Source organism: Colossoma macropomum, unplaced genomic scaffold (genome assembly GCF_904425465.1).
Source record: "Colossoma macropomum unplaced genomic scaffold, Colossoma_macropomum, whole genome shotgun sequence".
NCBI classification, from domain to species: Eukaryota; Metazoa; Chordata; class Actinopteri; order Characiformes; family Serrasalmidae; genus Colossoma; species Colossoma macropomum.
Genome location: NW_023494806.1, coordinates 4,370,401 through 4,385,240, shown reverse-complemented (window position 1 = coordinate 4,385,240; position 14,840 = coordinate 4,370,401). Strand labels below are relative to the sequence as shown.

The 14,840-nt window shown below is 41.4% G+C and overlaps 1 protein-coding gene across 2 annotated transcripts in view; it reads right to left on the bottom strand.

Moving 5' to 3' along the window:
* hk2 (hexokinase 2) overlaps positions 1 to 14,840 on the bottom strand; it is an 89,317-nt gene that overhangs the window by 46,558 nt on the left and 27,919 nt on the right. For both annotated transcript variants that reach the window (XM_036598047.1, XM_036598048.1), the window contains 5 exons: positions 14,305 to 14,424; positions 12,408 to 12,503; positions 11,874 to 11,973; positions 10,467 to 10,650; positions 3,703 to 3,864 (listed from right to left, as the gene is read on the bottom strand). In XM_036598047.1, the coding sequence (XP_036453940.1) occupies positions 3,703 to 3,864; positions 10,467 to 10,650; positions 11,874 to 11,973; positions 12,408 to 12,503; positions 14,305 to 14,424 (662 nt within the window). The remainder of the gene's footprint in view (positions 1 to 3,702; positions 3,865 to 10,466; positions 10,651 to 11,873; positions 11,974 to 12,407; positions 12,504 to 14,304; positions 14,425 to 14,840) is intronic.

Genomic DNA, 14,840 nt, shown 5'->3' with positions numbered 1-14,840 from the left:
GTGGACAGTGAGTGACTCTTTAGTCCAGTCTCAAACGTCCCTGATGAGAGGAGGAACCGCGGCTGTCACCTAATCTGATTTTCCTCAAAAAACCCTTCACTTCATTTTGAGGTGAGAGTCAGAGTGCAGATAACTGAACCAGAGAAAGGAAAAACTGTAGCAGCTCCAACTGCTTTTCCCATTCAGGTTTTACTGTAATGCTGTTACTCTAATAAGTGGAAACTTATATTGTTTTTTACATGTTCAAGTTAAGCTGCAACACCACTTAAGTGGAATTGAGATCTCTGATTTTTAATTTTAGTATACTATTTTTACTGCGATGCTGCAGTAGGTGGAATTTCGTTTTTTTTATTTGTCATGGCTGTGAATGTTAAGCTATTACAACACTTTAAAGTGGAATCATAATTATATTACTAATATTGAGTGTTCTAGCTTTACTGCTGCACTAAGCGGAATTTATCCAAGCTCTTTATAAAGACATCTTTTAGTTTGTTCACTTTATTATTTTGTAAAAATAATAATAAAATAATAATACATAGTTCGGATGCAGGCAATTTTTTTCTTAATGCACTGCAGAGCTATTCAGTTATGAAGCATTTACATTGGATTGATTTTAATAACTGTAATGTACTTGAATTGTGCACTGTGCAACAGTATTACCTAGGAAAATCTAAGTATCGGATTAAGACACGATATCGGAAGATGGTCAATATTAAATGACTCGGATCGGGATCGGGGGCAGAAGAACTTGATCAGGACGTCCCTATCATCATATCAGATTTAACTCATTAGCTAATCAGCAAAGATTTCACGAGGTGAATTAGGTTAGCTTATGCTTATAATCATAACCGTCAGGAAAAACTGACCACAATATAAGTCAAGACTGGCCTGTACTAACGCAAACAGTCGAAAACGAGAAACAAACCCTTGCTCGAATCCTGTCTTGCTCAGTGTATTTGCTCTACTTTTATATATCACTGTACATCAACAGCAGCAGCAGCATCAGGCTTTCCAATAATGTCACAGTCACCGGGCTTCATCAGATGCGCTGATGAATGTCTGAGTAGAAAAGCAGTGGGGTTCACTAGGTGGTGCAATGAAAACAACAAGTCGCACCTGAATGCCAGCAAAACATCAATCAAAGCAATCATCGTAACAGTCACAGAGCACCGCGGGGGGGAGGAACACGCTGCCTGCTGCAGCCGAGGAGTCTGACAACCAACACGGGCTTCTGGGGTCACAGACCCGAAAGGACCTTTACTGCTCAGAACAGTGAAGTTACTTTTTGCCGTGTGTGAAAAAGGTGGCTGTTAGGAAACACTTGAGAACTTCTAGTTCAGCTACAGAGAGGTGTGACTGTCAGCACCACAGCGGGGTGGGTACGGTTACGTTACACTGTGGTATTTTTCTTGATTTCTTGATCTGGTATCATGATTACAAATTAATAGCTGATGAGATGCAGCATTTCTCAAAAAATGTGACCTGAAAAGGGCCAGAATTCACCTCCGCCAGAGAACCGGGCCGGATTGGTCCAAGAGTTGTTTACATTCTGTAATCTAGAACTGAACCTGCCCGGGAGCCGGTTAGACGTGCAGCATCTAATGCTGTGGGATGCAGAACAGTAAAACATGATCACTACTGTGATACAGAACATCCAGGGTTCAATCAAACCGAGTCACCTGGCTTGGATGAAAAAGGATGAGAAACAAGGAGGAGGAGGAAGAGGAGGAGGAGGAGGAGCAGAAGCAGAAGAAGAAGGAGATGGAGGACAAGGAGAAGGAGTAGAAGCTGAAGAAGAGGAGAATGGAGGATGAGCAGGAGCGGGAGAAGGTGACAAAGAAGAAGGAGAAGGTGAAGAAGAAGAAGAAGAAGAAGGAGGAGGAAGAGGAGGACGCGGAGGAGGACGAGGAAAAGTGGTAGAAGAGGAAGAAGAAGCAAATGGAGGATGAGGAGGAGTAGGAGTAGGTGAGAAAGAAGGAGGGAGAGAAGGTAAAGAAAAAAGAGGAGGAGGACGACGAGGTGAGGCGGTAGGAGAGGCAGAAGAAAAAGAAGGAGGAGGAGCAGGAGGAAGAGGAGAAGGAGAGGAAGTAGAGGGAGGAAGAGGAGCAGAAGCTGAAGAAGAAGGAGGAGGAGGAAGAGGAGGAGGAGGAAGATGAGAACAAGAAGAAAAAAAAGTAGGAGGAGAAAACAATGAAGAAAAAGAAGAAGATGAAAAAGGAGGAGGAGGAGGAGAAGGAGGATGAGTAGAACCAGAATAAGTAGGAGGAGAAGGAGGAGGTGAAGTAGTAGCAGAAGCAGAAGAAGGAGAAGAAGAATAAGGAGCAAGAGGAGGAGATGAAGAAGTAAGAGGAGCTGAAGAAGAGGAAGGAGGAGGTGGAGGAGGTGAAGTAGAAGAAGAAGGAGGAAGAGGAGGAGGAGGTGAAGCAGGAGAAGGAGGAGGTGAAGATTAAGAAGCAGAAGGAGGAAGAGGAGCACAAGCTGAAGAAGGGAAAGAAGAAGGAGGAGGAAAAGGTGAAGAAGGAGTAGGAGGAGGTGAAGCAGAAGAAGAAGAACAAGAAGAAGAGGAGGTGAAGCAGAAGATAAAGGAGGATCAGTAGGAGGAGGAAGAGAAGAACAACAACAAAAAGGAGAAGAACAAAAAGACGAAGCAGTACTAAAAGAAAAGAAAATCAGAAAAAACGAAGAACTAGAAGAATAAAAAGTTGAAAATAAGCAGCAAAAACAGAGAAAGCAGAAGAAAAAGAAAAAGAAGCACTAGAAGAAAAGAAAAAGAAGCACTAGAGGAAAAAGAAAAAGAAGCACTAGAAGAAAAAGAAAAAGAAGCACTAGAGGAAAAAGAAAAAGAAGCACTAGAGGAAAAAGAAAAAGAAGCACTAGAAGAAAAAGAAAAAGAAGCACTAGAGGAAAAAGAAAAAGAAGCACTAGAAGAAAAGGAAAAGAAGCACTAGAAGAAAAGAAAAAGAAGCACTAGAGAAAAAAAGAAAAAGAAGCATTAGAGGAAAAAGAAAAAGAAGCACTAGAGGAAAAAGAAAAAGAAGCACTAGAGAAAAAAAGAAAAAGAAGCACTAGAAGAAAAGAAAAAGAAGCACTAGAGGAAAAAGAAAAAGAAGCACTAGAGAAAAAAAAGAAGCACTAGAGGAAAAAGAAAAAGAAGCACTAGAGAAAAAAAAGAAGCACTAGAGGAAAAAGAAAAAGAAGCACTTGAAGAACAAAGAGCACAAAGCACTAGAAGAAAAAAAGAGGCAGAAGAAAGGAGGAGGAAGAAGAAGATCAAACCACAAAGTTTTCAAGTATGAAATGCAGAGGACGTGAAGGGCCGAGCTCCTCCGGCCCGATCGTGACCTGAGTCGGCACTGCCTATGAAGTCAGGCGGTCTGTGGTGAGTGACGGCTAACCTTACTTGGCCTGCGGGGGGCCTCGTGCCGCATGTATTAAATTCTCATCAGTTGAAGTCTGGCTTTCAGAAAGCGGCTCCTAATGAGGCAGCTGGACGAGGGGGCACTGGCATGCACTGACAAGCAGGAACATTATTATTAATGATGGTTATTATTCCACATGCACACTCTCCTCTCTTTGGGTAGCAAACATCCTGTACGAGCCCTCAGACATGACGCAAATCAACCTGCGCTCATACCTTCCTGGCACATACGTTCTAAAAAGGCGTGACACACAAACACACGCAGAGCACTGAAGGGTCCTTACTTCGGATTCTCGATGGCAGAGACGTAGCTGGTCTTGAAGTGTCCAGTAACCAGAAGATCTGCTGTGGTGTGGCCCCGAAACACCAGCCCCTCTCTGGCCATCTTCACCAGGACGATTCGCACCAGCTCCCCCATATACATCCCGCTGATCATCTTCTCGAAGCTGCATTAGAACACAAACAAGAACGTGAAGAACCATTTAGCGCAGGGATGAACTGTAACCCGTGCAGAGACCACCCATGGCCATTCAAAACAGCCATTAAGAAAAAGAAACAAAAACTAACATAAGCAAACAAAAAGTAAGAGTTTGATTAAAAGCTACAGTGAAAATGGGGCTCCTAACAACCACCTGGAAGACCTGGGAGACACCAAAACTGCCCCCATCAGATAAACAGCACTTAAAGCTTTCATCTCTGAGAGAGAGGAGAAAATCAAGCTGCTTCAGATCTGAAAACATCCACAGGTGTTTCTGTCCATCCTTCCACTGTGAGAAGACGACTCAGCGCTGTGGGTCTGAAAGGATGTGTAGCTGTCAAGAAGAACCTCACTGAGAAAAGGAGACGGACACATCGGTAACACTTTACTGTAGGGTGCTGTTCATAGGGCTACATGACACCTACATAATCTTCTTATGATAATATGATGATATGATTGACATAACCCTACACTGTTTATAAACGCTTATTGCAATACATGTCATTTGCTATAAAGGTTAAATTAGCCAGTTTTTATCAAAGTCAGCTAAAGTAGCCTTTATAACAGATGACGCCTGTTGTAATAAGCCTTAAGTAGGTGTCATGTAGCTTTACGAACAGCACCCTACAGTAAAGTGTTACAGACACATCAAACAAAGGAGCTGAACAATGGACTGACCGCCCCAGAGTCCAGACCTCAACATCACTGAATGTGTTTGATTACTTCAGAAAATGATCAACCAGCTTCTAAGACTGAACTTTGGAGGTGTGTCTGCAGATTCTTGGAGGAGCTGAAAGTGAGTCTCCTGAAAAGAATGGAAGCTGGAATAAAGGTAAAGAGTGACTCACCAAATATTCAGACATCTGATATTAGATTTAATTGTTGAGGCTTCTGTGAAATTTATATATATTTTTAAGATTCTTTTTCCTGATGCTGAAAAATTGTTCTGGCTGTTTTGACTGTAAAATAAATACATAAATATATGAAGGGTGGTTTCAGACTTTCGCACAATACCTATATATATATATATATATATACATATATATATATATATATATATATATATATATATATATATAGAGAGAGAGAGAGAGAGACAGAGAGAGAGAGAGAGAGAGAGAGATAAATGCATGTATATACACACACCAGACAGGTACTTATGTATACATAAAGGATATATGAAGAGTGGTCTCAGACTTTTGCACAATACCAATTTATATAAAACATACGCGACATGTCAGTATAGAGGTAGACATTATACATATGTCTGATATGTAAACATAGGTAACTGTGTGCGTTATACATATACATATATAGATAGATAGATAGATAGATAGATGTATACGCATGTATATACACACCCCAGACAGGTACCTATGTATACATATGGGACATATTTTTTTTATTTATAGGTACTTATGTATATATAATACATAGACATATGTATTACCCCACATTTCAACACTGTAGGAAAACAACTCTGTGTGTGTGTTGTGTGTGTGAGTGTGTGTGAGTGTGTATCATGTGTGTATCATGTGTGTGAGTGTGTGTGTGAGTGTGAGAGAGTGTGATGAAAGAAAAAAAAACACTGACTGGAAGCCCCTCCTTCTCCACACGTCCTCTAATCTACATAAACCAAATTCAATTTGTCAAACGACCAAACAAACAGCGCAGAACAAATACATAAACATGCGCTGGCTGACGTGGGCAGAGTTTACAATACAGTTCCCATAGACGGAACTGATTTTGAATGCACTCACTGACTCTGACAGGGACAACTGAGTTTATTATCTGTTCCAGCAGCTAAATTTCATCAACAATCATGCTACCTCAAACACCAACACCAGAGCACAGTGTGAACGGAACCTGCGGCCACTTCTAACACTCAGCACATTAAACCTGACATGAATGTAGCAAACTTTGATCCCTGTGAGCAGAGTAACATCTAAAACATGGCGTTGTGCATGATGACCCAAACATCTCCACCTTGGTCTCATCCGTCTAGGGCCGGGCTATAAAACGATAACAATAAGTATCGCGATATAACTTTTCCTCGATAGAGCGATAAGACAGGTTTGATAAATGTTCGATATAATACACCATTCTCACACTTCCACGTTTTAGCGAAAGCCTTGGTGGCGTTTTCTACTGCAAGGAAAGCGACACTACTCTGTTGTCGCCAGGAGAGGGCGCACTTCTGAGTTTTTCGACTTGATTAGAGAGGGAGGGGGCCACGAGTAAAAAAAGGGTCGCCATATATACTTTAGCAACGTCTGAAACGCGGAGTTATACATTCCCTGTTTGAGTGGAGCGACCGGCGATCTGTTCTCCTGTGACCGAGTGTGAGTGACGAGGTCAGTGACGTAACTGTACTGTCCTACAGTGAACTCACCTCTTTCTGTACATCCTAACAACTTTAGCAGTGTTAAATCACGTCTACAGCGCTGTGTTACAGCGCCAACCGTCATATTTTAGTATTAGTGCATTCTCGAGCAGCGAAAGTGAAAGAAAGAAGTGGGTTCATGTTCGAAAGTAAACTGAGGAAGCTGTGAGGCACTGGAGAGCGGGAGAGCGCTCTCTCTCCAGGCTACTGGAACTGTAGATCAAACACGACACAAAATCACTGCTTTCAGCTTAAACATGCCTAAAAGGAGGACTCTGTGACTGGTGTGAGAGATTCACACTGCAGATAATGCTTTTACACAGCGAGCGTCAGATATACTGCGGTTCACCACTTAAACTATTACGATAGCATAGAGAAACCCAGCCGTCTAGCTGGTGTCTGAATACTGTGATCTGCTCTGACATGGATGTGGTAGGAGTGACCGCAGTGACCTACCAAACCGAGTTGACGTTGTTGAGAAACTAAAGAGTTTAGCACTGTTGTTGGTCACTTGTTTAGCGTTTGTAGCGGGGTAGCCGAGCGCTCGACACCAGACAGATAAAAATAATCTGTTTTCTTTCTTAAATCATGACTATTACAAAAAGTGCAGCTGTGCTTTTCCAGCTAATAAAAACAGCTCAGAAACTTTCTCCCACACTTCCATGACAGATTAGTGAAATGTTCCACTGTTTGCCGAGTGTTTGTCATGATCGGACCATAAGTGATAGTTTAAAACCACAGTTAACCACCCAGGACCAAAATCAGCCTTCAAACGTGAAAGAAATCATGATTTGACATTTATCGCGATACGTATCGATATCGAATGATATGAATTTCGTTTATCGTGATAACGTTTTTGGCCATATCGCCCAGCTCTACATCCGTCCAAAGAACACTGGGCCTCATTTATTAATATCTTCCAGTTTTCTCTTAGATTTGCTCTTCAGAAAGGTCCTAAGAAAAAGTCTACATGATGTGTTCTTAAAGCGCAGAACCGTTCTCACCTGTGTGCTCTTGAGTGTGTGTAGATTCTGTTCTTACCAAAGAACAAACCCCAAATAAGAAAACATTGGTGAACGTCAGAACCTCATGAAAACTGTGGTTGGTGTAAACTGTGGTTGGTGAACGAGGCCCATTGTTCCCAAACCTTTGTTGAGACGCGTTCTGCAAAGCTAAGTCATGCTGTCGTATTCTTTTTGGAAACAAGAGACTTTTTTCTAACCAGAAAATCAGTGTTTTTGTGTTTTTGTTCAGTCGTTTTTCTAACTGCGCTGTCATGAACATAAACATTTTACGTGCTTACAAGGCCTGTAGGTCACGTGACGAAGCTCTTGGGTTTTTCTTTATTTTTCTCAGTATTCAACCTGGACCTTGGTCTGAATTTGAGCAGCAATAACTGCTTCTCTGAGGTCACAGCCAATGTCCGTTCTTCTTAGCATGATGTAGACACACCTGAGTGCTCCAGAACACCAAACTGCCAAAAGTTCTGCTTTTATAGAGGTGGTCAAACTTATTGATGATGACCTAATCTGGTGCAATTGATTAGTAAGAACTGTCTTCAAGTGAAGTCGAAATGTATTTATATAGCACTTTTTACAACAGACGTTCATTATGAGCCTCATCTCTCAAATCCGATTTTTTGCCCAAATCCGATCTCTTTGACAGGATGGTTCACACTCGTTTAAGTAAGTGACTCAAATCTGTCATTAATGTGACGAGCCGGCGTCCTGAAACGACCCTCATGCGCACATCCTACTCAGTAACGTCACGTGAATGAATCACTGCATCATCAGCACAAACTAACGAGCAGAACGAGCTTCGCTGAGAAGATCATTAACTCTGATCAGCTCTCAGCTTCATTATTAGAGCGAGACGAAGGAGAAAAAGGTGAGATGAGTTGCTTTTCCACCGTTTACAGGCTTTAACTTCTGTTCGGCGCTGCTGCCATGGTAACGCTGAATGATGGTCACGCGCAGTGGAAAAAAAGCACAGGAATTCCGATCTGAGCGTCACATTAAGGTGGCATGGCCACGAATCGGATACGTATCCGATCTAGGACCACATATGAAAGTAGCTCAGGTCGGATTTGAAAAGATCAGATTTGTGCATCCACACAGCTATGAAAACATCAGATCTGAGTCACATTAGGGCAAAAAATCAGATTTGTGCCACTTCAGCCTGGTAATGTTAACGGAGCCAAAGATACAGAAAATGGAAAAGAATTAGAAAAGGCTTGCTCAGCGTTCAGGAAGCTCCATGGTGGTCAAAGTACTTCAAGGTGCTTCTAAGTACTCTTAATAATTGTGAAAGTAGTAAGGGTGGACTTCTTTTTTCCACCTGGTTTCTGAATGCTGGTTTACTTTTGGGGGAAAAAATGACTACCTACTAAAATCTGTTGTTTTTTGTTGTGATCTGAGGTTATTTGTTTGTTTCTAGAAGCTGGTGAGGACCCCCTGTTGGACTCTGCTCTCATGGAAGAACCACTCTGCTCAGTCTGACCTCTCTCCACCCTCAAACCTCCCTTAATAGTCAGCCCTGCTGCGTCTGTAAACTTTTCCCCACCAAACCCGAACGGGTTAAACCACTCACCGGTGATTGTTTACAGCTTTTACAGCCTCGCCCTGTTCTATTGTCCTTTACAGGCCCGATGGGAGATCTGTGGGAAAACCGGCCCCCTTAACCCCCTCCCCTTCACGGAAAGTGGGTGGTTTCACACGCTCCCTCATAGGACAGTGTTTAACTTGTGTGTACTGGTTTAATTCCTTCCCCATGGATTCTAAAGATAAGCGTTCACTTTATCTCACTTTTCTTACATTTATTTAGTTACCGGGTAAAATGTATGTATATAATAAATCCATATAGCTCAAAAGTGAAAGGAATCGGAATAGAATGCATCCATGTAAACACCTCAATCGGAATAGACTATTTTAATTAAAGCCAATTTCTATCAGACAGAACGAGCTGGGTAATCCTGTAAATAATCCGTTAAATAGAAGAATAATATCCGTGTAAATAGTGAAAGTCATAGTGAAAGTTTATACCGTTCAACATGGCGGAGCAGAAACTGGTCTGCAGAGGAGACAAAGTTTATGCTCTGATCTTTAAAAGACGGCGGTGGGACGGACGTCCAGCTTATGTGTCTCAGAACGCGACGTCTTCCTCTCGGCCTTCTTTAATAAGGACATGTGAAGTACGTTTTCCTGAGTCTGACATCATTTTAATAATATCATTTTATCATTTTAATAATAATAAGATAATAATAAGATAATAAGATAATAATAATTTTATCATTTTAATAATAAGAAGAATAATATCCGTGTAAACGCCTGTATCTGATTACATTCCCTATCAGAAAGTTTAAGTCCGTTCTGATCAGCTTATGTGTCTCAGAACGCGACGTCTTCCTCTCGGCCTTCTTTACATGTGAAGGACGTTTTCCTGAGTCTGACATCATTTTAAAGCAGTTAAAAACACAAGCACTGCTCACTGCTGCTCATCTCACTCTGACTGGCTCGTTGTCATGGTAACGTCTACACTAAGTGGTTCTCTACACATTGTACACTTGTAGTGAGCACGAAAACAGAGATTTTCCATCAGATGGTTGAGTAGAGTGAGATATAAACACCTCAGTCTGAATCTATAATCAGAATATATTCAATCGGATCGGGAAAAATCTTTGCATGTAAACACAGCCATTGTGTAGTACCAGCTGATACACTGGTGAACATCATAATGCACACACTGCTTATACCGGAGGTTAACCTGTGCCATCTTGTGCAACTAGCCCATAGGAGCCTCAAACGTATGTATTGTGTCTGAATTTGCAGCACCTTGCAAATGACATACATTAACCAGGTGTATTTTACTTATCAATACATCTACAATAATGATGATAATTTGCCCAGCACTGTTGTAGTAGCAGCCTATTCAGTAGTTACAGGCAAAAGTCTGTCATTTTGACCTCTAAGAAAGGAAACCATCAGTGTTACTCTCTACAGCAGGAACTGAGCTCTATTCTTTTTAAACATTACTGACAATCATCCAGCCAGGAACTGAGTTCCATTCAATCAATACCTCCCCACAAATGACATGGAGGCCAGGAGCAAGAGAGGAGGGAGCTGCTCATTCCCTGGTGACAGCTCAGGCCTAGCAGTGTTGCTAATGCGTGTGCTACTTGTGTCACTCACAGCTGTTTGCCCGGGTTGATCGAGCCGGCATCAATCTCGCGGTCGAAATCAGTGCGAAGGTCCTCGAGGGAGCCGTCATCTCCGAACGCCCCCCACTCCATGTTCACGCACATGCGGCCCTCGTCCCCCTCCACCAACTCCAGGTTACGCATCTCCTCCATGTAGCAGGCGTTCGTGCCCGTACCTGCAGAAAAGCTCATCTTAATTGGGTGTAGCGCCATTTTGGACAGAGACTATTAATGATCGCGTCACTATCCTGCTATCCTGGACATCACATCTCCTCCACGACCAACAGGTCAGACAGCGGAGCAGCTTCAGCAACAGACTCCTTCAGCTCCGCTGTATTGAGGAACGGTACAGGAGATCGTTTGTACCAACAGCAATCGCACTGTACAGCACCTCGTCACCGTGTCGGGACATTATTGCGTACTGAGCAACTTACAGGACAGGCTCGCTCGGCACCAGCTGGACATTATATATCTCTACTCTTTACTGTGCACTGCCATTTTGTTTATACATTTATAAATATTGCATAATGCACTTCCTTCTTTGTTTATACTCCCATGCATATACAACTATTATCATATCGCTGTTGTTGGAAGAAAGCCTCATATCTCCAAAATGGTAACTTTACAGGAGAAGGAGAAAACATACTTTACTTTTAATGTAAGTCAATGGAACCAGAATCTTTTCTAAGTCATTTTGGGTCATTTCTTTTAGTCCATTCATCATGAAATTCACACACAATGTAAAGGGCAACAGGTATTTTCAAATTTTGTCAAAAACTGAAAAACGTCAAAAATGGAGATACGAGGTTTTACAGCGATATGGTATTGTTTACAGTGTACAGTCACTCGGTTCATCCACTGGACATGACATGCACCACTGCATTGTCACCTGCATAATATTTATGCGATTTTACTTACTTATTTTTGTACTGCACATTAGAATTTATGGTTGTTTTAGTACATTTTATTATTCATCTTTACTACTTCTTCTATTTATGCGTCTGTATAATACAGAAACAATGCTTTTGCTCTTATTTTGCTCTTTACTGTACTTTGTGCCGCTGTAACGGTCGACTTTTTCTCTGGGATTAATAAAGTGATCGATCAATCTATCCATCTATCTATGTATCCATCTATCTATCTATCTATCTATCTATCTATCTATCTGCAGATCCATCTATCTATCCATGTATCTATGGATCCACATCTAACCATCTATCTATGGATCCATCCATCCATCAATCTATGGCTCACTATCTATCTATGGATGCACATCTATCCATCCATCTATGGATCCATCCATCCATCCCATTTACGCTTAGAGAGAGAGAGAATGCACAGTAAGAGGAGAGGGAGAGAAAAAACAAGAAGAGACCGCAAGAAAGAGAAGGTGACTAACCTACAATGAGGCCAATCTCACAGTGATGGTCGTCATAACCGCAGGTCATCATAGTGCCAACGGTGTCATTGATCACAGCAACAATATCAATGTCAAAGTCCTGGTAGACGAAGATGTAAAGAAAGACAGAAACAGTTTGAGTGCTACTCATTTCATCTCTACAACCTGAAACAGAATAAAACACCACAAAGAAACGGTTCGGTAACCTTTCAGAGAACTCTGGGCTCTTGAAAGGCACGTCTTCGGATCACTATGATGCTTTTCTCCAAAAGTAAGAGTGTTTCAAAGGCAGTTTACGGGTTGCTAAAAATCAAATAAGAACTGCAGTTTCACTGAATAAAGCTCAGCTGCGCTTCTAAAAGATCTCCCACTCCTATCAAAGTTCTCTACAAGGTCTACAGTCCAAGCCAGCTCCAGGTGGCGCTGAGTGATGAAACGTAGCTTTGATGACTGCAGACACGGCAATAACGGAAAAACTAGCAGTGCTCATTCAGTTCAGTTCTGAATAAGGCATGAAGCTGACGCTGTTCTTACCGCTCTCCTCTGGATGGCTTTCCTCAGCAGACCCACAACGTCCTTGCCCTCCACTCCGCTCGCCTTGAAGCCCTTAGTCCACGATACCAGGAAACTCTACAGAGATTGAGATGCAAAACGTGTCAGAATCAGTTGAGCTAAACAACGGATTAAATGTGGAGACACCAAAACAACCACCCTGAACAATGTTCACAGAAAAAAACTGGTGAATTTGTATTATTTTTTAGTTTTGGAGGCTGAACAAACAAAAGGAAGCGCAGATTCTTTTGTACACCTTCCGTAAAGAAGAACAACAGCCGCACATTCAGTGCTAAAACGGCATTATATGCCAGACTGAGTGACTTGATCTGCGTGAAGCTTCTTTAACTCCTTTGTTTTTTTTGTGTCCTTGAAATAAAGCTGGTGGCTTTATTTCTTTAGATACAAGAAGGCCAGGCTTATTTGTACAAGCATTATTTGTTCAGAATCAAATTTGAAAAAAAATCTGATTCAGTGTTTTTGCTGGTCACACCGTCTCACAAAAAACAAATCTGTACTCTGCAAAATTCACCACTCTTTATTTATTTCATTTCCATTGAAAATGGCCATTAAGTACCAGTTATTCACTGTTCAGGAGACATTTCTGAGAAGATAATACTCTTGCACAAGGGAAGAGAAAGTCAAAGTAAGTAAATAAGTAAAAAACCAGGAGTTTCTGAACTGAAGTCCAAAAAACGATTAAAAGCTACAGAGAAAATGTGGCTCCTAACAACCACCTGGAAGACCTGGCAGACACCAAAACTGCCCCCCATCAGATAAACAGCACTTAAAGCTTTCATCTCTGAGAGAGAGGAGAAAATCAAGCTGCTTCAGATCTGAAAACATCCACAGGTGTTTCTGTCCATCCTTCCACTGTGAGAAGACGACTCAGCGCTGTGGGTCTGAAAGGATGTGTAGCTGATCAAGAAGAACCTCACTGAGAAAAGGAGACGGACACATCAAAGAAGCTGAACGATGGACTGACCACCCCGGAGTCCAGACCTCAACACCACTGAATGTGTCTGGGATTACTCGGGAGAAAGTATAACCAACTTCTAAAACTGAACTTTGGAAGTGTGGAAAATATTCCTGCAGATTTCGTTGAAAAACTGAAAAGAACAGTATAATAATACAGAATAACACAATACAAGCGGTCTCTGTCTTTTGCACAGTACTGTAACTGTATAAAAGGGGAAAAAAAATCAGGTTTGGGCCACATTTACCAGCAGGGTCATTTCTATTGGCCCATTCATCCTGAATTTTCTTCATTGTTTAAAGAAAACTTTGCTCCATTTTTTAATAATTAGCAAATGTCAGATTCTATTTACACATCGTGTAAAATTTTCAGGATAATTCGACCAATAGAAATGGTCTAAAATGACTTGGGTTACATTTAACTGTGGAGCAGTGGTCATAAAACTACATCACACCTACACTAACCTTTCATGACAGCTGACCTGTGGAAACATTCAAAAGGCTTTCAACAAAGCAATTATCAAAAGCTTTTCTGGGGTGAAATGACCTCAAAATTGGCTAAAGCTTTATGACAACTAATGCTTGGTGGAATAAGCCTTAATAAATGTAAATGTATGGTTTATGTCAGTTGTCATATAAGGCTTATGTAGATAGTCTTACAAACACTCTTCAGTGAATTCTCACAGAATCTTTTTACATTAACTTCCTGTTCCTGTACAGTTAGACTGAGAGATATGAGGTTTTGTTTCAGACAGCGACAAAATGTACGGCTCTGTAATGCAACATATCCTTAGCCAGCGTTTTATCACATATGGAACGGTGTTCCACTGATCAGACGGTTAATTCTGAGAGGTCTGAATTTACCACACTTTATCATTTATGTGCTCTGCTTTTTTCTCCTCACCTCGTCCAGTTTGGTCTGCCGACACGGGAAAGAAAAGGTGAAGCCCAGAGGCAGTTTCTTGTTTTTGATCCCCATTTTGTCCATGAAATTGGCCAGGCACTCAGCGATGTGGTCGAAGAGCTGGTCAGCAGGGAGAGAGGAGTTGGTTAAAAAGGTCAGCTTTTTCCGAGCCTCCAGCACGTCTCTGCAAACTGCTAGTCGGCTTTCATTTTTGTACTATGCTAAATTTGTCATCTTGAACCTTGAACCTTATAACATCCTGCAAACGTATAACTGGATTAATAATAAAGCAAATACTAGGTTTCAAAACAAAAGTCATCAGTAATGTACATCTACTGTGTTTTGCCACGTTGGATATGGCAACTAAAGCATTATTACAATCATCTAACTCTACGAAAGAACTGTGAATTCAGTCATTTTCATATGTTTCATATTTGCTGTACTGTTTTAGATTGAAGTTTAAGAAATTCTAAAATAAGACTTTACAAATATCAGCCGTCACAATCTCTGACCGCATAAGCTTCGAGCTTGAAGGG